Source organism: Primulina eburnea, chromosome 7 (genome assembly GCF_022965805.1).
Source record: "Primulina eburnea isolate SZY01 chromosome 7, ASM2296580v1, whole genome shotgun sequence".
NCBI lineage: Eukaryota > Viridiplantae > Streptophyta > Magnoliopsida > Lamiales > Gesneriaceae > Primulina > Primulina eburnea.
Window position 1 is genome coordinate 24,608,588 of NC_133107.1, and position 25,183 is coordinate 24,633,770.

A 25,183-nucleotide genomic window follows, 5' to 3' on the forward strand; every position below is an offset into this window, starting at 1 on the left:
AATATATTGTTTCAACATTTTATAAATGTTGTGAAAACCAGAATAAATTAATACATTTTGTTCCTTGGTTTTTCAAAACATTTATTATAGATTATATTTCTATTCTTGAAAGAAATTATAAACTTTCTTCAGGACAGATTCAAAATTCTGTTTATCCTCCTCAACAGTCTTTTATTATAGAAAAGAATAATAAAATTTTAAATTTTACTTCTTTTTCAAAATTATTTGAGAATGATATGTTACAAATTACTGTTAAACATATAAATCAGATAATTGAAAAACAGAATTATACAAATTTATATCTTACGATTATAGGAGAAGAGATTAATTCTCTTAAAGATCGTATTGATAAAATTATTTTAGCTATTAATAAAATAAAACCAGATGTTCATATAGAAGAACCGGAGAATAATATTGTTTCTGTTGCTACTTCATCCATACAATCACCTCCTGATATTAAGGATTTTAAATTTAAATCTTCTATTTCTGATGTAGAAAAATTAATAGAAGAAAAATTTGGAAATCTTAATTTAAATACTCTTAATGAAGAGTTTGAAGAATTAGAGAAAATTAATAATCATTCTGATGATGAAATTAATAAAATTAAATGGGCAGATAGACCTACTACATCCAAATATTACTACAATAAACCTACTCCCATGGATGTTCTTATTGAAGAAAATGAATATATTTTTGCTAATAGTTATAATGGGAAAAACATTTATGAATGGAATATTGATGGTTATAATGATAGGCAAATTTATAATACTGCTCACATAATGCTTATGTATAGTACTGTGTGTAAATCATCAGGTAATACTGATAAAAATATTGCTAAAACGATAACAACAGGATTCACTGGTCAACTTAAAGGTTGGTGGAATAATTATTTACATTACTCTCAAAAAGATGAAATATTTAATTCTATAAAAATAGAGAATAATATTCAATTAGAAAATGTAGTATATACATTAATATTGACTATGATTGAACATTTTACTGGAAAATTCACTGATAATAGTGAACAAATTAGAACTTTATTAAGTAATCTAAAATGTAAAACACTTACTGATTTTAGATGGTATAAAGATACTTTCTTATCTCGAATTTATGAGATTCCAGACTGTAATAATAGTCTTTGGAAAGCTAAATTTATAGATGGTCTACCTTTCTTATTTGCTGAAAGGGTTAGAAAAGTTTTAAGAAATGATGATATAAATATCTCTTCTGATAATTATATTTATGGTAATTTAATAAATACTTGTATTCAAGAGGGTTTAGCTCTCTGTAATGAATTAAAATTAAATAATCAAATTAAAAGACAGAACTTACTAGAGAAAAAACAACTAGGTAAATTTTGTGATCAATTTTGTATGGACTTACCTAATAAAGGTAAAAATAAAATTAAAAATAAAGATGAAAAAATTTATAAGAAAAGACATTTGTCTGATAGACAAAACGATATAAAAAAGAAAAGAAAAGAAATCCGTGAATCATGGAAAGCTGATAGAAAAGCTGATAAAGCTAAAAACAAATTAATAATTTTTAGAAAATGTAAAAAGCCAGGACATTATGCTAATCAATGTTGGGCTAAAAACAAAATTAATAATTTAGATATAGATGATAATCTAAAAGAAACATTATTTAAAATAATAATGGATTCGAATAATAATTCTGATAGTGAAAATGAGAATTCTTCAGAATCTTATAATTCCGAAGATATTATAGAAAATGAATCTGATATTTCAGATTTAGAAGAATGTAATAATTGTATACAAGGAAAATCTTGTATTAATCCTATAGAGGATAATAATAAAAATGATGAGTTTTATAAACTTATGTCTCAATTTCAAGATTTAAATATTAATGTTTTAACTAACAATAATATTTTAGAATTCTTTAAAATGATTAAGGACCCAATATTAAAATCTACAATTATTGATCAAATGGAGAATACTGCTTCAAAAAGTAACAATGATAATAACATTCTTGTTAAACAAGAACAAGCTTATTCTATGAAAGAAGTAAAAAATCTTTTACAGAAAAAATATAGTCAACAAAATCCAGTTATTATACAGGATTTAGTCAAAGAGATTGATAATCTTAAAGATCAAGTAAAAATTTTACACAATAATAATAATAGTTTAAATTATCGTATTTCAGTTATTGAAAATAATAATAATTCAATTTCTGAAAGTTTTGAAAATATTCAAGATATTTCATTTCCTGATAATAATCAGAAATATTTATCTGTTTTGAGTATGATAATATCTCAAAAATGGTATACTAATATTACTTTATTAATAGATAATTCTTATAAAAAGAATTTCATTGCTATGATAGATAGTTGTGCAAATTTAAATGTTATACAGGAAGGATTAGTTCCTATAAAATATTTTCATAAAACTACTCATTCTCTTTCTCATGCAGGAGGAGAACCTTTAGAAATAAATTATAAATTACCTAAAGCTTATATTTGCAAAGATAAAAACTGTATTCAAACCAGTTTTTTATTAGCAAAAGATATTTCTAGCCAACTTATACTTGGTCTTCCTTTTATATATCAAATATATCATTTAACCTATGTTTAAATATAGATGATATCTTAGTATTTTCTAATGACATTGAAACACATTTTAAACATTTAGAAATGTTTAAAAATATTGTTATTCAAAATGGATTAGTTATTTCAAAATCTAACATGATTTTATTTCAAACTAATATTCGTTTTCTAGGTCATATGATTGAAAAAGGGAAAATAATTCCTATTCAAAGAAGTATTGAGTTCGGTTCAAAATTTCCTGATATAATAACTGATAAAACTCAGTTACAAAGATTTTTAGGGAGTCTAAATTATATTTCTCCTTATATTCAAAATCTTAGTAAAGATTCTGCTATCTTATATGATAGACTTAAGAAAAATCCTTTACCTTGGACAGATAAGCATACTAAAGCTGTTCAGTTTATTAAAGATAAAGTTAAAAATCTTCCTTGTCTTATGCTTGCAAATCCTTTATGGGATAAAATTGTAGAAACAGACCTCGGATATAGGTTTTGGTGGAATTTTGAAACAAAAGATCCCCAAACTAAACAAGAACATCTTATAAGATTTTATTCTGGGAAATGGAATAATGCCCAGAAAAATTACTCTACAGTGGCAAAAGAAATTTTAGCTATTGTAAGATGTATTTTAAAATTTCAAGATGATTTATATAATCAAAAGTTTATTATAAAAACTGACTGCAAATCTGCAAAATTTATGTTTAATAAAGATTTTAAACATGATGTGTCTAAGCAAATGTTTGCTAGATGGCAGGCTCATTTAGCTCCTTTTGATTTTGAAATTATTTATAAAAAAGGTGAAGATAATCATCTACCTGATTTCGTAACTCGAGAATATTTATCCTAATGTTTTCATTTACAAATATGTATTCCCGAGGAAGAGGAGAGTCCTCTTATAGAGGGCGAGGTGGCAGGGGAAAACCCCCTAATATTATAGCACAGCATGGCAAACAGAGGCTAATAGCCCAGAACTTATCTAGTTCATCAGCCAGTAATACTGAGCAGAATACTGAATTATATAATGAGTTTCAAGAATTTTTGAAACAAAAGCAGAAGAATAATACAGATTCTCAGTCTTCAGCATCATATGCTAATATCATCAAAGAAGATGATAATGATTCACACTACAACAAAATCTACATTCAACCACACTCCAAAGACAACGTTTTTACGCAGAACTGTTGTCTTTTTTTTTTAACAACGGATTGAAGGAAAACTGTTGTCTTTATGCCTTTTTTTATTTTAAAAGACAACGGTTTTTCAAAAAGTGTTGTCTTTTAGGGGTCAAAGACAACGTTTTTTAAAAAACGTTGTCTATAAGCGGATATTTTGGTGGATAAGACATCGTTTTTTAAAAAACTATTGTGTTTTAGGTGTCAAAGACAACGGTTTGTCGATGAGCGCGTTTTTTATTACCTACAACAACGGTTTTGGATAATTGATGTTAAAAACAATTAAAAAACCAAAAAAAAAATATTAAAAAAGGAAAAAAGGAGACTGAAGCCCGGCACAATCCAATATTCCCCAAATTCATTCCCGCTAAGGAAGAAGAAAACCCACCCCTACTCCCGTTGCCTTCTCCCTCACCTACGACAGCCTCCGGCGGGTGCCGCCCAGAAACACCGGACAAAAAGCGTCGAGCTCCTGAAGTTCTTCCCCAAGCCTTTGCACCTCCTTTCTATTGGCTGTGCGAGATTTGTGTTCGATTCAGGTTATATTTGTGTTTGATTCTCTGTTATTTGTCTTGTATTGAGTAAGGAATTAAGTTTATGTGGTATCCATTCTTTGTTGTTTGTTCTTCCCCAAATTATTTGAATTCGAAAAACCTAAAGTTTTTATTTGAATGTCTGTTGAAAGAATTTGAACCGTGAAAGAATTTTGTTGAATTGCTGTTGAAAGAATTCGAAAAACTCAATTCAAATTACTGTTGAAAGATATGCATCAGGGTCATTTTGTCATCTTTTTTCCTGGCCGCGTAGGTAGGTGTTGGAAACCCAGAAACTACTATTCAAGCCAATGGCTCAAGTCTAGTTCAAGAACATGGAGTTTATGATACCATGTAAATTGGCCAGAAATTTTTGTTCAAGTCTATGGGAACGGAAAACACTTAAACGAGTAAACCACGTCACCAATAACTAAATAAAAATGAGAAGGCAGACGAGAAGAAAACAATGGAAAAAGAATGACAAACTTCCTTACAATGGCCATCCGCAGATAACCTTCGAACATGAAAAGTCCGAAAGACAAAATTTCCTCGATCATCAAAGAAGAATAGGATTAATTCCAGTTTTACAGCTTATTTTACCTTTTTACAGAACATAAAGAGACGAATGACATTCACAATGCCCATCCTTACATCGCTCAGATTAGGTCAATAAAATGAAAGTTAATCAAAGAATGGATTTTTGAAACTCACATAGCACTGTTTGCCTGTAAATCTGGTGGAGAAATGCCATTGGGTCCACTTTCAGATATTGTATGGCATTTCTGTGCAACCTGAAGCAGTTGATTCACCTGCCGATACAAGTTTATTCCTTAAGCTCCCAAATATATTGTTTAACAAATTAATTTCCAGATATAAACTAGTTGGATAAAGGACTGAAGCAGCCAAAATAATTAAGAACACAATTTTACCTGAGGGGCAACTAATCTACGAGGAATGAGTTCTTCGTGTTTACGTGCACAAAATTCCCAAGACAAAATCTGGAAAAAGTATAGATATTAATTTTTACAGCATACATGATAACCCTACATGAGCACAAATCTGACAGTACTTTCAGTTTTTTAAAATTACCTTTAAATCAGGTGTGAAGAAAAAGCAAAGAGAAGACACCATGTATCAACTAGGATTTTTTTAAAATTTATCATTCTAGATCATGTAGAAAGACATGTTCACATATTAGTTCAAAGGTATTTGAAGAAAAACTACAAAATTGTTTATTAAAGTATTAGTAAATATGGGTTGTTCTTATTTGAAACCAAAGCTTGATTTTTTTAAAATCGTAATATTTTGATCGTTCTTGGGAAAAATATTATATATATATATATATATATATATATATATATATATATATATATATATATATATATATATATATATATATTGAATACTTTAGACGAGATACAGAGCTGTTGGAGCAGTGAAGAAATCTGTGGCCTTTACAATTTTGAAGCACCTGCTACCAAACTTGTATCAAAGTTTTTGTATCCCTCTCGATAATAGTGATCTGTCCTCTGAAATTTGCATTTCAATCTCTGATTTCTCCTGCTCAAATTTTACATAAGCATTTAGTACCATATTTTAATGTTTAAATAAAATGATATGTGGATTGAAGCTGGTCAATGGAACTGCATACTGTTATTATGCCATGGATTTCAGGTTTTGAGACAAAGCTATTCAACATAAATTAAGGGACAAACATCAGAGGAACAAGAGTTACATAATTTACCAAATATGCCAACAAGAACAATTTATTAGGCTAGTGAGGTCCACCCAATATAATAATACAAGCCAAGGGGTCTATCTAATCATGGTTATAGTTGTATTTATTTATTATAATAATAATAATAATAACAACAACGATGGTCGTGGTTGCGACGAATCTATCAACCGACTTTACAGCTGACTTCAAGCCTTTAATAAGCAATGTCTTGCCTTGAAATTGTGGTAACAGTGATGTGTTCGCATGGTAATTACTTTGGTATGGGAAATACATGCTAACAGTGCACATCAATATAAAATATACGTTAAAATATAAGAACAAAAGGCCCTCATATTTCATTCCAATAGAAGTCTTTCCTCGTTGTCTTTCATTATTGTCTGGTTATTAGCTATGCAAAATCTAGAATTAAATATTTTGACTGTTTTGTTACTATTTGTTAGTTGTGTTTGTGTTAATATTTTGTTTTGTTGTTTACAACTGTTTTGAAGGTGTTGACTCATTGTTGGTTGATTAGTTTTACCAAGAATGGACAAAGAATGGATGTTTAAGGATAGAGTATCACATGAATATGAATTTGGAGTAGAGTCTTTCTTGCAATTTGCAGTGAAAAATACAAAGGATCCTGACACAATATCTTGCCCATGTACAAAATGTGGTAATCTAAAGAAGAGAAATGTAGAAACTATAAGGGCACATATGTATTCTAATGGTATAGATTTGACATATCATACATGGATATGGCATGGGGAAAGATCTACGATAGGGAACTCAATGAATGCTAGTGATCGAGCCGGGCAAGATGGTCAAAAATCTTTTGATGAAGAACCGATAGATATGGTACATGATGCATATGATAGTTATGTTGGGAATCCAACCCAATTCAATCAGCTACTTGAAGATGCAGAGAAACCTTTGTATCCTGGATGCATTAAATTTACGAAGTTATCTGCACTTGTGAAATTATTCAACTTGAAGGCAAAATATAGTTGGAGTGATAAAAGTTTCACTGACCTACTCAGTTTGTTGGGAGAAATTCTTCCTGATGACAATGAATTGCCTTTATCTTTATACGATGCGAAGAGAATCTTGTGTACATTAGGGATGAATTACGTGAAAATTCATGCTTGCCCTAATGACTGTATCTTATACCGAAAGGAGTATGCCAATTCGGTCAATTGCCCTACTTGCGGGATTTCAAGGTGGAAGTTGGGCCAAAAAAATACGGTAAGGGAAGGAGTGTCTGCAAAGGTCCTGTGGTACTTCCCACCTATTCCTAGATTTCAAAGAATGTTTCGGAACAAGGAGATATCGAAGGATTTGACTTGGCATGCTGATAAAAGAATTCGTGATGGCTACTTACGTCATCCAGCCGATGCGCCATCTTGGAAATTAGTTGATCGCAAGTGGCTTGAGTTTGCTAATGAGTCAAGAAATCTTAGATTGGCCATATCAGCTGACGGGATCAATCCCCATGGTTTGATGAGTTCTGCATACAGTTGTTGGCCAGTTTTAACGATCACTTACAATCTTCCTCCATGATTGTGTATGAAGAGAAAATTTATGATGCTCACTTTGTTGATTTCTAGTCCCAAACAACCGGGAAATGATATTGATGTTTACTTAGCACCTCTGATTGATGACTTAAAATGCTTATGGGATACAGGCATTGAAACATATGATGCATATCGACAAGAAACTTTCTCACTTAGAGCTATATTACTATGGACGATCAATTACTTTCCTGCATATGGGAACCTGTCAGGATGTGATGTGAAAGGATATCATGCATGTCCTATTTGTGGTGAAGAAACCTATTCAACAAGATTGAAGCATAGTAGGAAAATGTCATATACAGGCCATAGAAGGTTTCTACCTGCAACTCATCCTTATCGACGACAAAGAAAGGCATTTAACGGGAACCAAGAATTCAACCCCACACCAAAACCATTGAGTGGCCATGAAGTTTTGGAAAGAGTTGAAAGAATTAATTGTCGTTGGGGAAAAAGTATAGGGGTGCTTAAGTCGAACAAGGATGAGATAAAATCTTGCTGGAAAAAGAAATCAATATTCTTTGAACTTGAGTATTGGGAACATCTACATGTTCGACATGTTCTTGATGTCATGCACATTGAAAAAAATGTATGTGAAAGTCTCATTGGTACGTTACTTGACATTCCTGGAAAAACAAAGGATGGAGTAGCCGCGAGATTAGACCTTGTGGAAATGAATGTGCGGACAGAGTTAGCACCAAATATGGGGGAGAAGAGAACATATTTGCCAGCAGCATGTTATACACTTAATAAGGATGAAAAAAGAAAGATTTTGAATACTTTGGCTGGAATACAAGTTCCTGCATGTTACTCATCCAATGTTAGAAGCCTTGTATCGATGAAGGAATTGAGACTTGTTAGCCTTAAGTCACACGATTACCACACTTTAATACAACAACTGCTTCCAGTGGCCATTCGTGGTGTCTTGCCCAAACATGTCAGAGACACTATCACTCGATTGTGTTTCTTCTTCAATGTGTTATGTAATAAAGTGATAGATGTGTCAAAGTTGGATGAAATGCAAAGAGAGAGTGTGACGATATTGTGTTTACTTGAAAAGTATTTTCCACCTTCATTTTTTGACATAATGATTCATCTGACTGTTCATCTTGTGCGGGAGGTGAAATTGTGTGGACCGGTTTGGTATAGGTACATGTACCCGTTTGAAAGATACATGAAGATTTTGAAAGGTTATGTGCGAAATCGCAATCGACCTGAAGGTTGTATAGCTGAATGTTATATTGCTGAAGAAGCTGTTGAATTTTGCTCAGACTATCTGTCTAGTGTGCACACAATTGGGATCCCATCAAGTCATCGACAAATAGAACTTACGAAGCCTTTATCTGGTGCAGTAGTGCACTCCGCTTGTCACGATGATTTGCAGCAAGCACATCGTTATGTATTGGAAAATAATGTTGAGATTGATCTTTATATCAAGTAATTTTTCCAAATTATTAATACTTTCACGCGCTTTGCTTCCATTCTATTTGTTTATTTATTTTAATAATAATTTTTTTAGGCCACACATGGAGTATTTGATCGCAAGATTTCCTCATAGGGCTAAGTCGAAGAAGTGGTTACAAGATGAGCATAACCGAACATTTATTGTTTGGTTGCGTGATCGTGTAAGTTCCTTATGTATTACGTATTTTCATACATTCTTCGGTACGATTTATGCAAGACTAATAATTTATCACATACAAAAATATAGGTTGCACATGTAGTTGAACATTCAACACATCAAGTATCAGAAAGATTAAAGTGGATAGCGCGCGGACCTAGCAAGCAAGTCTTAAAGTACTCTGGTTATTTGATTGATGGGGTTACTTACACTACAAAAGAGCGTGATGATGTACGAGTTGTTCAGAACTCTGGAGTTAGCTTAGTTGCAAAGACAATGCAAGTTGCTAGTGCAAAGGATAAAAATCCTATTGTGACAGATATGATTTTTTATGGAGTTATAGAGGAAATATGGTTACTTGATTACCACAAATTTCAAATTCCAATGTTTAAGTGTAAATGGGTGGAAAATAATGGTGGTATCACCATAGATGATCTTGGGTTCACGTTGATAAACCTCAATAGAATTGGATTCAAATCTGACTCTTTCATCTTGGCTAGTCAAGCAAAGCAAGTATTTTACATTGAAGATCCTGAAGATCCTTTATGGAGTATTGTACTTGCAACACCAAGTAGGGAGTATTTTGAATACATAAAGGGTCACGAGTCTGAAGACACTATTCTCCACTATCAATGTTTTAGCAGAGGCTTGCCATCAATGGATGTTGACGGAGCAGAAGATAATGAACCACCATGCGTTCGTGAAGACTGTGATGGGACTTGGGTTAACAATATTTAATTAATGATTTGTTATCTTGCTTTCGACTATTGATTTGTTACGTTGCTTTTTACTATTGATTTCTTATCTTGTCTTCGTTTTTATCGTGTTGTTGTGGGTTCTCAATGTGTTTTTTGGTCATCATTTGCTTGTTTAATTACAAACTTCTGTTCAGTATATTATATGTTGTACTTTTTTCTTTAGTGTTGTAATATAAAAGTTGCATAGATTCTATTTTGTGGAACAGTGGTGCAATGTGTTTTCGAAGTTCTCAATGCTGTAGTTTCCATAGTAAGCATATTATTTTTCAAAATTATGGCTGTAAATTCTGCCTACAAATTATGTTACATATATCAATTGTTAACTCCATTTTTTTTTGTCAACAGATTTGTGGACTAGATGGCATCCAATACCAACATTAATTGTAATGCCCGGTTACTCGTACAAATGATTATAACGTGTTTATGTCGTTTATTTTGTAGTTAATTACCTCATTAGGTTTCACGTGATGAATGAAGTATCAATATTGAGATTGAACATGACTCTTATATTGTTCATGGTGTATTGAGAATGAATATATGTCAAAGTAGTGATAGTAAGATGGGTACATAGAAATAGTGTAATGGAAGTTGTGGGAAATTAGATGTAAATATGGTAGTTCGTACGGGTTTTAGCATAATGATTTGAATATTGATCCAAATTGAGTGAGGCCATAACCATTAGAAAGCTAAGATATAATGCTACAACTTTCAAGTTTTGAGTTTTGTCCAAATCATTGTGGAAGACAAGCCAAAAGCGCCCCGAAGTGTGTCGTGTATACCGTCATTCCTTCACTGACACATGTTAGGAGAATGGGCATAACTTTTTACTCAGACCTCCAAATGACCTAAAATTTGGAGAGCTTAAAGCCAAGACATAGGGCTACAACTTTGTAGTTTACAACTTTTCCAGATTATGAAGGGAAGAGCCGTTTCTGGAGCGATTTCTGATGAATCAGTGTGCAGAGCCGAAACTGGCTCGCCCTAGCGGTCAAAAATGTCCGCCCTAGCGAGCCTGTGCAGGAATAAAATGTATAGGGCCGAAACTTGCTCGCCCTAGCGGTCAAAAGTGTCCGCCCTAGCGAACCTGTGCAGAAATAAAATGTGTAGGACCGAGATTTACTCGCCCTAGCGGTAAAAAGCGTCCGCCCTAGCGAACCTGCTGTATAAAAAGATAAGTATCGGGTTTTCTAAGCACTTTCCACCATCCTCAACCTCTCTAACAGCATAAACTCGAAACAAAACTTAGAGAATTTCTTCCAAATGCTTTCTTCTTCATTCTTTCATATAATTGAAGTTAGAACTTTGTTCTTCATCCCAAGAGCTTCCTAAAGGTGTAAGTTTTCATCTCTTTTGATTATTATAAAGGTAGAGGAGCAAACTTCACCTAGTATAGATATAGTGATTGAATTATTGTTATGTTTGACAGCATAGGAGCGAGAAACACCGTCTCAAACCAGTGTTAATAAGCTTGGACTGTAAGTTGGCATGTTCTTGAAGTAATACATGAGTAATATTATGGATTTCAAATGCTTTGCATTGTTTATTGATATATGTACATTGTTAGTATGTTTATTGATGAAACATAGCACCATATGCCATTGTTATGTATTAAATATGTAAGGAACTCATGAATATTGATGTTGGGTGCTATGTCATGACCAAGAACAAGAACATTGAAAGGAAAAATGATTGATTTTACATGATATAGAGCTTGTTGACATCATGGGTGGTTTTAAGTCCACCAAAGCTATTGGCCAATATATGTTCATGGGGCGTGGGGTTGCCAAAGGTTGCTCCCTGACGTCCAACACAGTAGTAGCTATATAATAAAGCAAGCACGGTAGTACAGGTCAACTAATGAGGCTCAAGTACAAACATGAACATGAATATATGCTATGATATGACATGGTTTAAAGTTTCATTGTTGTCACTACTTGATATATATGTTCCTTCGATGCATATTGATACATATAAGTGCCAACTTATTGAGTTTTATAAACTCACGTAGCTCATGTATTACAGGATCAGGTAGTGAAGATGCATAGGATGCCGGTTCACCAAGGGATGGTTGTGACGTGTCTCACCTCGACAAGAACCGGGCTTCTTATTGTATAGCTTCCGCATATGTATTATAAGTTTTACAATGTCAGGGTTTGAAACACGTTTTACAATGTTTATGTCTATGGGTAGAATGAAGCAGAATACGTTTGTGTAGATGAAATATGTTTATATATATATATGAATGTTGTTGTTTATATAGTATTGCTTGAGTTTTTAGTTTAAACAAAATGTAGGGACATCATGCCAAAATTTTTATAAACCCTCAAATGGATGTTCCCTTGTTTGAGTTTCTTTATACTATAGTTATATCATTCAAACCCTATTTTGATTATAGTGATTATGCTAAGTATAGAGTAAGGGTGTGACAATTTAAATGGTATCAGAGCCCACGGTTCTTCGACAGGGAAGACACTGCACTTCATCCACATGGAGAACTCGGCAAGTAAGTATCTTTGTATTCCATAGTTTATGCTAAGTTATGTGTCTATGTATCCTACACGTAGGTTAAGATAAGCAACGATGCCACCGAAACGTAAAGTACATGAGGGAGATTCATCTAAGGGCAAGGCCCCAGCAGTCGAAGGTGAAGGTAGTGCGCCACGACCTGTAGATGACTTCGCCCAATTACTCCAACAACAAGCAAAGGTCCATGGTGAACAAATCCAGCAGCTACTAGAGATGCAACGGACTACTCATGAACAGGCACAAGCTCAAGCCATAGTACACAGACATGTGCCTGTTCAGATAGACGTATATGATCGTTTTCGACGTTTAAATCCTCCGGAATTCATGGGAAGCACTGATCCAGCTGTAGCAGAAGAGTGGATTAAGTCATTGGAGCCCATCTTCTCCTATCTTCGTATGGAAGATGCTGATAAAGTCACTTGTGCCATCTTTTTGTAAACAAAGCATGCAAGAATTTGGTGGGAGAGTGCAAGGGTCGCATTACCGGTTGGACCATTGACATGGGAAACTTTCAAAACCGTGTTTTACAACAAGTATTTCAGTAAAGACGTACGAGCCAAGAAAGCCAGTGACTTCCTGAATTTGAAGCAAGGGACCATGGCAATGACGGAATACATACAACAATTTGAGGCCGGAGTCCAATATGTACCATATATTGCACAAGATGAAATCAGTAAGGGCGAACATTTCATGCGGGGACTTCGCTCTGAAATTAAAAGAGATGTACGAATGTTGAAAGTTACTACGTATGGGGAGATAGTGGAAAGAGCACTTATGGCTGAACAGGATGAGCAAGACATTGAAAGGGACAGACAACAGCGAAGGCAGCAGTACTTTCAAAAGAGCCAAGGAACAGGACAAGGCAAAAAGACCGATAGCAAAGGTACCCGACCAGAGGAACCTCGTGGCAAGGGTCCCCCTCCACGTAAAGAACAGGACATACCACCTTGTCCTAAATGTGGAAAACTCCATGGCGGGGACTGTATGCAAGGTTCTAATGTCTGTTATTGTTGCAAAAAGCCAGGGCATCTCGCCAGGAATTGTCCAGGAAGTTCTGAGAAAGTACAAGGACGCCTTTTCTCCATGACCAAAGAAGAAGTGTATGTGGATACATCGATGATCACTGGTATGTTCTTGATTTCTGGTATTACTGCTATTGTTTTACTAGATTCAGGAGCCACACATTCTTTTATTTCGGAATCGTTTGTAAGGAGACTGGGCATTACATCAAGTAAAACAGAAACACAACTCGCCATAGCCTTACCTTCTGGGCAAGAATTACAGACAGATCAGATTGTGCGAGGATGTCCAATATATGTCCAAGGTCATCAGATGTATGCTGAATTGATTGTTTTGAAAATGACCGATTTTGATGTGATATTGGGAATGGATTGGCTCTCGAAGTACAGAGTTACTATTGACTGTGGCATAAAGATGATCAAGTTTGCACCAGTAGGAGCTGAACCATTCACCATAGCAAGTGCAGGTATATCCTTACCACTTCGGATAATCTCGTGTATGAAGGCTTGTAAATTACTACAGAAGGGGTGTCAAGGATATTTAGCATCTGTGTTAACTATTGATCCACCAGTTCATGAACTAGAAGATACAGATGTTGTTTGTGAGTTTCCAGAGGTATTTCCTGATGATGTAACAGGCTTACCCCCAGATAGAGAGATCGAATTTGTGATTGATATTGTGACAGGAACTCATCCGATCTCAAAAGCTCCTTATCGATTGGCTCCTACAGAAATGAAAGAATTGAAAGAACAGTTACAGGAGTTACTTGATAAAGGGTTTATTAGACCGAGCTTTTCACCGTGGGGTGCACCTGTTTTGTTTGTGAAGAAGAAAGACGGTACCCTTCGTCTATGCATTGATTATCGGGAGTTGAACAAAGTGACAATCAAAAATAAGTATCCACTTCCTAGAATTGATGATTTGTTTGATCAACTACAAGGAGCTGCTATCTTTTCGAAGATTGATTTACGATCAGGCTACCATCAATTAAAAGTGAAATCAGATGATATTTCTAAGACTGCCTTCCGAACCAGGTATGGGCATTATGAATTTCTTGTAATGCCATTTGGACTAACGAATGCACCAGCTGCATTTATGGATCTAATGAACAGAATTTTCAAGCCATTCTTAGACAAGTTCGTGATTGTGTTTATAGATGATAATTTAATCTACTCACGAACTGTAGAGGAGCATCGAGAACATTTGCAATTAGTTTTACAGACTTTGAAGGATAAACATTTATATGCCAAATGGAAGAAATGTGAATTTTGGCTTGAACAAGTAGCATTCTTGGGTCATATCAATTCAAAAGAAGGCATATCAGTGGATCCAAGTAAGATTGAAGCTGTTAATAACTGGCTACGACCTACCACTGTTACCGAGGTACGTAGTTTTCTTGGGTTAGCTGGTTATTACCGTCGGTTTATAGCGGGATTTTCTAAGATAGCATTGCCTTTGACTGCTTTAACAAGAAAGAATGTGAAATTTGTATGGAATGAAGCATGTGATCACAGTTTCCAAGAATTAAAAGCAAAATTGACATCAGCACCGGTCCTTGCTATTCCAGAAGGATCAGGAGATTTCGTAGTATATAGTGATGCTTCGAAACAAGGTTTAGGAGCAGTCTTGATGCAACACGGGAAGGTGATTGCTTATGCCTCTAGGCAATTGAAAGAATATGAAAAGAACTATCCCACACATGATTTAGAACTGGCAGCAGTGGTATTTGCGTTGAAAATATGGCGCCATTATCTGTATGGTGAACGGTGTGAAATTTACACGGACCACAAGAGTTTGAAATATTTATTCACGCAAAAAGAATTGAATATGAGACAACGACGTTGGTTGGAATTGGTGAAGGATTACGATTGTGTTATTAATTATCATCCAGGCAAAGCCAATGTTGTTGCAGATGCGTTAAGTCGAAAGTCCAGTTCTGTTGCTGCAATGCAAGTACAAGAACAAATTTTATGGGATTTGCAGAACTTGAAGCTTGATGTTATTCCAAAGGGATCTGCAATCAAACTATCATCCCTTATGGTTCGACCAACGCTTGTAGACAGAATCAAGGCCGGACAAAATACAGATACTGAATTACAACAACTGAGACAGCGAGATGAAGAAAAAGGAAATTTGAACTATGAATTGAATGGGGATGGAATTTGGACATATCGGGGTAGATTGTGTGTGCCAAAGCAAGGAACGATCAGAAATGACATTCTTATTGATGCTCATGCTACTCCCTATTCGATCCATCCAGGAAGCACGAAAATATACAAGGATTTGAAACCATTATTTTGGTGGCAAGGTATGAAAAAGGACATTGCTCAATTTGTTGCACAATGTCTAACTTGTCAACAGGTCAAGGCTGAACATCAAAGACCAGCAGGACTTCTGAAACCGCTACCCATTCCTGAGTGGAAATGGGAACATATCACAATGGATTTCATCCTTGGTCTGCCAAGAACACAAAGAGGATTCAATGCTATATGGGTTATTGTCGATCGACTTACAAAATCAGCTCACTTTATTCCGGTGAAGACCACATACACGATGAATCAATATGCTGAAGAATACATCAAGGAGATAGTGAGGCTTCATGGTATCCCAGTATCCATTGTATCTGATAGAGATCCAAAATTTACATCAGCATTTTGGAAAAGCTTGCATCATGCTATGGGAACTCGATTGTCATTCAGCACAGCATTCCACCCTCAAACTGATGGACAATCAGAACGAGTGAACCAGATCTTAGAAGATATGTTGAGGGCCTGTACTATTGACTTCCCAGGCAGTTGGGACAGTAAACTACCGTTGGCTGAGTTTACATATAATAATAGCTATCAGTCAAGCATTGGAATGGCACCATATACTGCATTATATGGTAGAAAATGTCGCTCTCCAGTACATTGGGATGAAATAGGAGAACGAAAGTTATTAGGCCCTGAATTGGTACAACAGACAGCTGAATTGGTAACCAAGATTAGAGAAAGAATGCACACTGCCCAAAGTCGACAGAAAAGCTATGCTGATGTGCGACGTCGTCGACTGGAATTTCAGATTGGTGACCATGTATTTGTAAAGATATCACCATTGAAGGGCATTTTACGTTTTGGCAAGAAAGGAAAATTGAGTCCAAGATATATCGGTCCATTTGAAATCTTGGAAAGAATAGGAGACAGAGCCTACCGAGTTGCATTACCACCGAGTTTATCAAACGTTCATAATGTTTTTCACATCTCCTTGCTACGAAAGTATTTGGCCAATCCTTCTCACGTTCTTCATTACGAACCATTGGAACTTGCATCGAATCTCTCGTATGAAGAACGACCAGTCCAAATCCTCGATAGGAAATCAAAAGTGTTACGAGGCAAGGAAATACCCTTGGTGAAACTGTTATAGCGAAATCATACAATCGAAGAAGCAACTTGGGAGCGAGAAGACGAGATTCAACAGAGTTATCCTGAATTATATGGTACGTTAAATTTCGAGGACGAAATTCTTTGAAGGAGGGGAGAATTGTAATGCCCGGTTACTCGTACAAATGATTATAACGTGTTTATGTCGTTTATTTTGTAGTTAATTACCTCATTAGGTTTCACGTGATGAATGAAGTATCAATATTGAGATTGAACATGACTCTTATATTGTTCATGGTGTATTGAGAATGAATATATGTCAAAGTAGTGATAGTAAGATGGGTACATAGAAATAGTGTAATGGAAGTTGTGGGAAATTAGATGTAAATATGGTAGTTCGTACGGGTTTTAGCATAATGATTTGAATATTGATCCAAATTGAGTGAGGCCATAACCATTAGAAAGCTAAGATATAATGCTACAACTTTCAAGTTTTGAGTTTTGTCCAAATCATTGTGGAAGACAAGCCAAAAGCGCCCCGAAGTGTGTCGTGTATACCGTCATTCCTTCACTGACACGACACATGTTAGGAGAATGGGCATAACCTTTTGCTCAGACCTCCAAATGACCTAAAATTTGGAGAGCTTAAAGCCAAGACATAGAAAGGTAGAGGAGCAAACTTCACCTAGTATAGATATAGTGATTGAATTATTGTTATGTTTGACAGCATAGGAGCGAGAAACACCGTCTCAAACCAGTGTTAATAAGCTTGGACTGTAAGTTGGCATGTTCTTGAAGTAATACATGAGTAATATTATGGATTTCAAATGCTTTGCATTGTTTATTGATATATGTACATTGTTAGTATGTTTATTGATGAAACATAGCACCATATGCCATTGTTATGTATTAAATATGTAAGGAACTCATGAATATTGATGTTGGGTGCTATGTCATGACCAAGAACAAGAACATTGAAAGGAAAAATGATTGATTTTACATGATATAGAGCTTGTTGACATCATGGGTGGTTTTAAGTCCACCAAAGCTATTGGCCAATATATGTTCATGGGGCGTGGGGTTGCCAAAGGTTGCTCCCTGACGTCCAACACAGTAGTAGCTATATAATAAAGCAAGCACGGTAGTACAGGTCAACTAATGAGGCTCAAGTACAAACATGAACATGAATATATGCTATGATATGACATGGTTTAAAGTTTCATTGTTGTCACGACTTGATATATATGTTCCTTCGATGCATATTGATACATATAAGTGCCAACTTATTGAGTTTTATAAACTCACGTAGCTCATGTATTACAGGATCAGGTAGTGAAGATGCATAGGATGCCGGTTCACCAAGGGATGGTTGTGACGTGTCTCACCTCGACAAGAACCGGGCTTCTTATTGTATAGCTTCCGCATATGTATTATAAGTTTTACAATGTCAGGGTTTGAAACACGTTTTACAATGTTTATGTCTATGGGTAGAATGAAGCAGAATACGTTTGTGTAGATGAAATATGTTTATATATATATATGAATGTTGTTGTTTATATAGTATTGCTTGAGTTTTTAGTTTAAACAAAATGTAGGGACATCATGCCAAAATTTTTATAAACCCTCAAATGGATGTTCCCTTGTTTGAGTTTCTTTATACTACTCAATTGGTACCAAGTCTCTTTGAACAATGTACTTAAGCCAGGAGGTCATGGGTTCGAGACTTGGGGAGGTATCACTCCACCAACCTGGTGTGGAGAGTCCTATGAGTAACGATGCCTATGGAAAGCCCGTGAGGGAAGAGTTCCAGAGGGGCTAAGGCCCATAGAGCAGAGCCCAAGATCGGGATAGCCTTGGCTCGTTACATTAAGTCTGCTGGCACGAGAGAAAGCTTGGAATGCAACTCAAATTTGGAATCAACAGATACCGAAACCACAATAAAAGCGACATGAAACATGATGATGTGGAGCTGCAAATTGTTAGCAAATTTGATGTTTTACAGGTATGACAGTAGCTGTAGGCAAAGTAATAACAACGTAACATAGAGTAAGTAAAATTTATCGAAATGCCTATTTTTTTTTAGGGTAAACAAGTTGCATTGACAGTGGAAGGTAGCAAAAATATTGTTGCATATGGTACAGTTGTCTGTGTCAAAGGAGAAGATAAAATGATCCATGGTGTTCCGTTACCCCATAACTGCATACGGGTTTCCATTGATGAAGCAGTGGACAAATCAACACCTTTGCCAGTTCCGATTCCTAGTGAATGTGAAATTATTGGTGATGCCGTTGGAACACTTGTGGTTTGGCCAGAACACTTGATAGTAAAATCCAATGAGGTATATGTTACATTCGATGGAAAATTAAATTGACTAAAAAGTTTCTTATTCATTCTATCTATCATGTTTATATTTGCAATTACCAGAATGTCGAAAAGAAGACAATTGAACAGTCAATGAAGAAACATCATTTGTCAGCAAGTGTCCCAAGATCATTACATATGCTGTATTGTTATAGTAAGCGTTCTCTTGATGAAGGAAGATACATATCAATGATTTTAGATCATGATGTATTTGGCGATGATTACAAACTTATTCTGCACCTTGACGACATCATTCCTTTGTATCATTTGGACCCAATTTCGGCCAATTGTTTAGTTGGCTACATATGGTAAGTGATTTGATTTGAGTTATAAACACAAATATTTTGCAAAAACAGTTGTTCTACTTTCATTATAATGAACCCGGAATGTGATTTTGCAAAAACAGTTGTGCCACCATTCTGTCTTGTTTACATTATTGTTTTGTATGCTACTTATGTTTTAAATGTCAGGCATCTTCACAAAAATCTATTGAAAGATAAAAAGATGGAGAAATTCAGATTTGTCAATCCACATAGCATTCCATATGTGTCAAAACAATGTGCACATGACAAAACAGGTAAGCTTGAAAGGTTGAACCACAATGCAAGTGTTGTAGCAGATAGGCTCAGTGGTGCATCAGTGGATCAATTAGTTTTTGTGCCATGTAATATAGGGTCAGTACGAATTGCAATCTCACTATCAATCGCTTCATTTCGACAATTTATTGCATTTTATGCACTGACTATGTGTTTCTGCATAGTTTTCATTGGATCCTCGTTGTCATTGAACCTTACAAGGAGGTTATTTATTTGTTGGATTCTCTGTATCATCGTATCCGCGATCAGGAATTGAAATATGTGATGGAAATGTGAGTTTATATTCTTTTTTTATTAAGAATTTAAATTTAGTCAATAAACAACTCATAATAATTATTGTTATTGTATGGAGGGCCTTGAGATTGTTTAATTCAGACAAGGGAAGGAAAGGCAGGAAAAATACTTTGTGGGAAGTGGTAAAGGTATGTGTAATTATGTTAAACAGTAATTTTAATGCTTATATTTTTAATTAACCATTTGTTTCTAATTACCATAGGCTCCTCGACAACCAGATGCAAAACAATGTGGTTATTATGTAATGAGATTTATGAGACAAATTATTGAAGAGATTGCGACTATCGAGAGAGATTCACTACGATCAATAGTAAAGTCATATTGCTTCTTTGAAAATTTACATCATCAATTTCAACATTTTGAAAATTCAGTAATTATTGTTTTTTTAGTAACATAATTTGTATGTGTGTTCACAGTTCACAAAATCGGAGTACTCTCGGGAAGAAATCGATGAGGTGCGTTCTGAGTTGGCAGAATGTATACAAGATCATATTTATGAGTAGGTATGGAACGCTTCCCTCCATAATTCTGTTTCTTTTTTCATTTAACAATTGTTTGCTATAAGTAAATGAACATTTGCAAACTTTGAAAATTATAACTCCTTCATTTCCAGGGAATTGCTGTTGTTGTGCTGTTGAGACATTTCGGATATTTTTGTTGGTAAGTACTAAATAACTGCATCTTCAGTCATTTGCTGAGGACATAACCCGTGTATGTGTACATATGGTGTGATACTTGATTGATAGATTTTTTTTTGGAATGATCGAGCTTGGCCGGCTCTGCATGCGATTTGTTTTATGTTTGAATCGATGGAATTCATTTACGAGTATACAGTTGTTATGTTGTTTTGATTTTTTTCGGGATGTCCTATTTACGGGGAGGTCATGCCGAAATTTCTAGAAAAGTAAATCAAAATATTTATACCATTATGAAATCCTTCTTTATGTTGCTGAATTAAAACCTAACCAAATATGTTTGAGAGAGTGCATGGAAATCTATGTGTTTTTGTTTTTGCATCAGCTGTGTTTGTTTTGTTTTTGAGATCAGCTAAATATTCGAAAAAATATAACCATGCTTTTTGTTTTTCAAAACAGGATAAGTTCGAAATGATAAACACTTTGCAGCTTCGGTAGACGGAGAAAGAAAGCTTCATCAAAATATGCACCTTCAGTTATATCTAGTGTTTTTGGTGTTGTAAACTTATTTTCGATACAATATTATGGATTATGGTACGTTTATGTGGGCACAATTTATGTTTTACTTTTGGACTGAATATTTTGAGGATGATTGTATCTTTTTAGTTTTTATTAGTTCTAATTTCAGAATTTTTTAATTTGTGTTTTTATATAATTATTAATTAATTAGTTCATTGTATATAAAATGTGAAAAACAACAGTTTTTAAAAATTTAACGGTAACAATTATAAAATGATGCAAAATTGACAACGGTTTTTATTCGTTGCATAAATGTTGTTGTAAAACACAAACGACAACGTTTTTTATCCATTGTCAAACTGTTGTTGTAAATTCAAAACAACAACGTTTTTAATTTGTTGCAGAAACGTTGTTGTAGCTCATATACGACAACGGTTTTTAAGCGTTATAAAAACGTTGTCGTATCTCATATCACACAACATTTAAAAACAATGTAAAACCGTTGTCTTTGTTAACTAAGACAACGGATTTTATACGTTGTCGTTGTCCTGACTTTTAACAACACTGCTTACAACATCACTTTTTCACCTTAAAAGACAACGGATAAAATCCGTTGTCATTCAGCGTTTTTCTTCTAGTGTCAGCTCTTTATACAGAGACAAAATATCGTGAATTAATTCTTCTTATAGAAGAAAAAGATCTCCAATGGGAAAAAACTCCATGGACTATCATGGATAGATATTTAACCAATACATCATATGTATATGGTGCTTATAAGCAAAGAGGATTTTATGAAAATCTTCTCATATCTACAAAAAGTGCTGATATAACTCACTTTTTTAGCAATACTCAACAAAAACGAAGTTATAACTTCTCAAAATTCATTATCAAAAAGATTATATCTATTGAAGAATGGGGGATATCTCCAATAGTTGAAAAAGAATTTTATTCTGAACCTCATAAAATGAGTTTCAAATTCAATTATTGGGATTACGTTGAAAGTTTTAATAAAACTTTATTTTATGAAAATGAAAAGAAGAAACATACTTGGTTTCTGAAGATATGTGAAAATATTTTTCATCATACTATTCCAAATTGGTTTTATATATGGTGGAAAATATTTGGTCCATCTGCAAAGATTTTGCCAGAGGTTTTTATAAAGACTATGAATACATGGTTAAATGTATCCCCATGCATAAAGTAATCCTTTTCTGAACATTGGATTGATGGCAAGACTCTACGTCTATTCTTCATGGAATTTGGAATTCCATGGATCTGGAGATGGCAACCAGAATGTGATTATACTGATGAAGGAATCCCTTGTCTAAAAAGATTCAGTTATACTAAATTTTGGGATAAAATGCTACGAGAAGATCCAGCAACTGGAAAAATTCATGGTCATGAAACTCTTCTAAATATGGAGGAAAAAATTTCTTTATATCAGAAAGAATTACATACTCAACAGGAAAAAGAGAAAGATTCTATGAGTCCTTTCAAGATCCTGACTCAGAAATATTCTGAGATTTATTCCAAAGAGAAGATGATTGAAGTTTATATTGAGGAAATGAAAAAGGATTTATACTCCAACATTGGATGTTCAGATTCAAAATCCGATAAATCAATGGCTTTCGAATCAAGTGAAAATCAATTCATACATCTAATGAAGATGCAGGATGCACAGGATCCAGATGAGGATATTCCTCAATTATCTCAAATTGATGATATCTTTGAAAATTTGAAAAAATCTTTGAAAAATAATATCACAGATGATTAGAATCGTTGAAAGTGGAATCTCACTATTCAAGAGTTGGTGGAATAACACATCATGGAATATCATGACAAAAAGTGGGTGGCATATCACTATTTACTTTTTGAATTTTGTAACAAAAGTTGCTTTTGCTTTAATAAAGCATGTACTATTTTTATTTTAAGATGCAATCCGGGGTTTGATGTCCGGCTCTTCTATCTATATATAGGTTACTTCTGTGTTCTTAGAAGGACACGGTCGAGTTTGCTCCCCTCTCTACACTCTCTTGTATACAACCCTTCTGAAGTTAATCAATAAAATTTTGAAGTTCTGTTTACAACCTTGTAAGTTTACTGTTTTATTTTCTGTTTTTATTTATTATTTTTTAATTTTGTATTTCAGAGATTAGCCTGAATGACAGGCTAAAGAATTCGTGCTAAATTATTTTCCTTACTATGACATGATCTATATTTATATGAAACTTGGAATCAGATTGATATAATAAAAGATTTATTTAAATTTCTGGAATCTAATGTAATATAAGAGTCTTTGGTTAGAACATAAGGTTAGAAGATGAACCAGGAAATGGTGAACACAAGGTTTGAGTTTATCCGGGAAAAATAAATTCATGTTGTAGCCCTTCAGCCTGCTTAGTCGAAAAATGACGTTTAAAGCGTTTATGGGTGATTTTTTAAGAATTTATGATTCTTTGGGCCCTCGGTAAATCCTCTGTTGTTTAATTTCTCTGGTATATCTTTCGTAAATCCTTTTATGTTTTGTAAAATTCCAAATAAGAATCTTATATTCATTATTATTCTGAAGTTTAAATTTCTCCTTTTCTTAGCTCAATTTGAGTTGAAGATGGTATATAGGCTGGAAACCAATAATCTCCATGTGTGCGAAAGCCACTAAAGAAAAGTTTGGTAAAACAATGCCACATATCAGATTCCTCTTAGATTCCAAACCTCATATGGTATAAGAGCCATGGAAATAGTCTGGTTAATAATTTAGCACTTTTTATTCAAATGAATATTTTCAGTTTAAAAGAAACTGTTTATAACAGTTTAAATGAAGAATATGATTTACCTGAAAATTTAGATTTATTGAATAAATGGACTATTCCTAAGATAGAATCTAAAATGATCTATAAGTTAGGAATCTTTGAAAGAATTGGTTTTAAACAAGTAGTTAAAACTATAGAATCATCAGTATCTCTTCATAATGAAGAAATGGTTATTAGATTGTTAAATAATAAAGATATTATGCCTTATATGAAAAACTATAAATTTATTCATATAGGATTAATTCAAATTGCTTTTAGACCTTTAACATTAGAAGGACTACCAGAAAGCTTCATATCAGCTTTAAGAGATGGTAGGAATTTGAATTGGAAACAATCCTTGATGGGAATAATTCAATCTAGTCTGGCACATGGTCCAGTATATTTTGATGTTTATCCTAATTTATCTTTATCTTTGTATGATATTAATAAATTAGATGCTTTAACATTAAATGTTAAAACTCATGGTTATAAGTATACTCCTGGAACAGAAGTTATATGTGTCTGTTATCGTATTTATTATAAACCATTATTCACATTGAATCCTATGTGTAAAAGAATAGATAAAAAATTAAATGAAACTATTCTTGTAAAGGCCCGAAAATCCTTACTTTGAAAATTTGCAAAAAATTAAAAATTTTCTTTTTTAAAAGAACTTAAACGGCCTCATTCATAAAATCACTGGTGAATCAAGTTCGAAGTTTCAAATTATTGCAGCGGAAGAAAATAAAGTCTGTCAACAAGTACAATTTAAAAATATCCAACGACTGATAAAATATTGTTTGCGGAAAAATAATAGCTGCTGCGCTGAGGTCCTCGGGTGCCACTACTGCCGACCCAAGCTGGCTCACTGGTCCCCGTCCTCGGCCCTGGCCTCATCAGTACCTACAACAATCAAGTCTAGTGAGCTTAAAGACTCAGCATGCATATATCGCAGGTAACGAGTAAAATCAGAAGTAAAATATGCATGGGATAAAATATTATGTCATGAGGTATATTGAAAATAATCTGTACTCATGCTGAAAATAATCTGTACTGAACAATTATAATACGTGCATAACTGAACTGATAATCACAGTGAAAATGTTTGCTCCTTGGAGCCTGTAGTGAAATAACTGGTAAAATTTTCTGT

General features: G+C 34.1%; 2 protein-coding genes and 1 long non-coding RNA gene across 3 annotated transcripts; 2 read left to right on the top strand and 1 right to left on the bottom strand.

Moving 5' to 3' along the window:
• Positions 1-4,744: 4,744 nt before the first annotated feature.
• LOC140836192 (uncharacterized) lies at positions 4,745-5,386 on the bottom strand. Its single transcript, XR_012119017.1, has 3 exons — positions 5,357-5,386; positions 5,197-5,265; positions 4,745-5,076 (listed from the first exon to the last, which is right to left on the bottom strand). It is a non-coding gene; the product is annotated as an uncharacterized lncRNA (long non-coding RNA).
• A 1,144-nt stretch (positions 5,387-6,530) lies between these two features.
• Positions 6,531-9,914, top strand: LOC140835800 (uncharacterized). Its single transcript, XM_073201208.1, has 4 exons — positions 6,531-7,479; positions 7,669-8,992; positions 9,075-9,180; positions 9,267-9,914. The coding sequence occupies exons 1-4, from the start codon at positions 6,531-6,533 to the stop codon at positions 9,912-9,914; spliced, it is 3,027 nt and encodes a 1,008-aa protein (XP_073057309.1).
• An 8,863-nt stretch (positions 9,915-18,777) lies between these two features.
• LOC140836194 (uncharacterized) lies at positions 18,778-21,367 on the top strand. The gene is made up of 7 exons (XM_073201583.1): positions 18,778-18,841; positions 18,923-19,177; positions 19,264-19,508; positions 19,671-19,874; positions 20,507-20,593; positions 20,704-20,750; positions 21,185-21,367. Exons 1-6 carry the CDS (start codon positions 18,788-18,790, stop codon positions 20,726-20,728), a joined length of 870 nt encoding a protein of 289 aa, XP_073057684.1. The 5' UTR covers positions 18,778-18,787; the 3' UTR covers positions 20,729-20,750; positions 21,185-21,367.
• Positions 21,368-25,183: the final 3,816 nt, after the last annotated feature.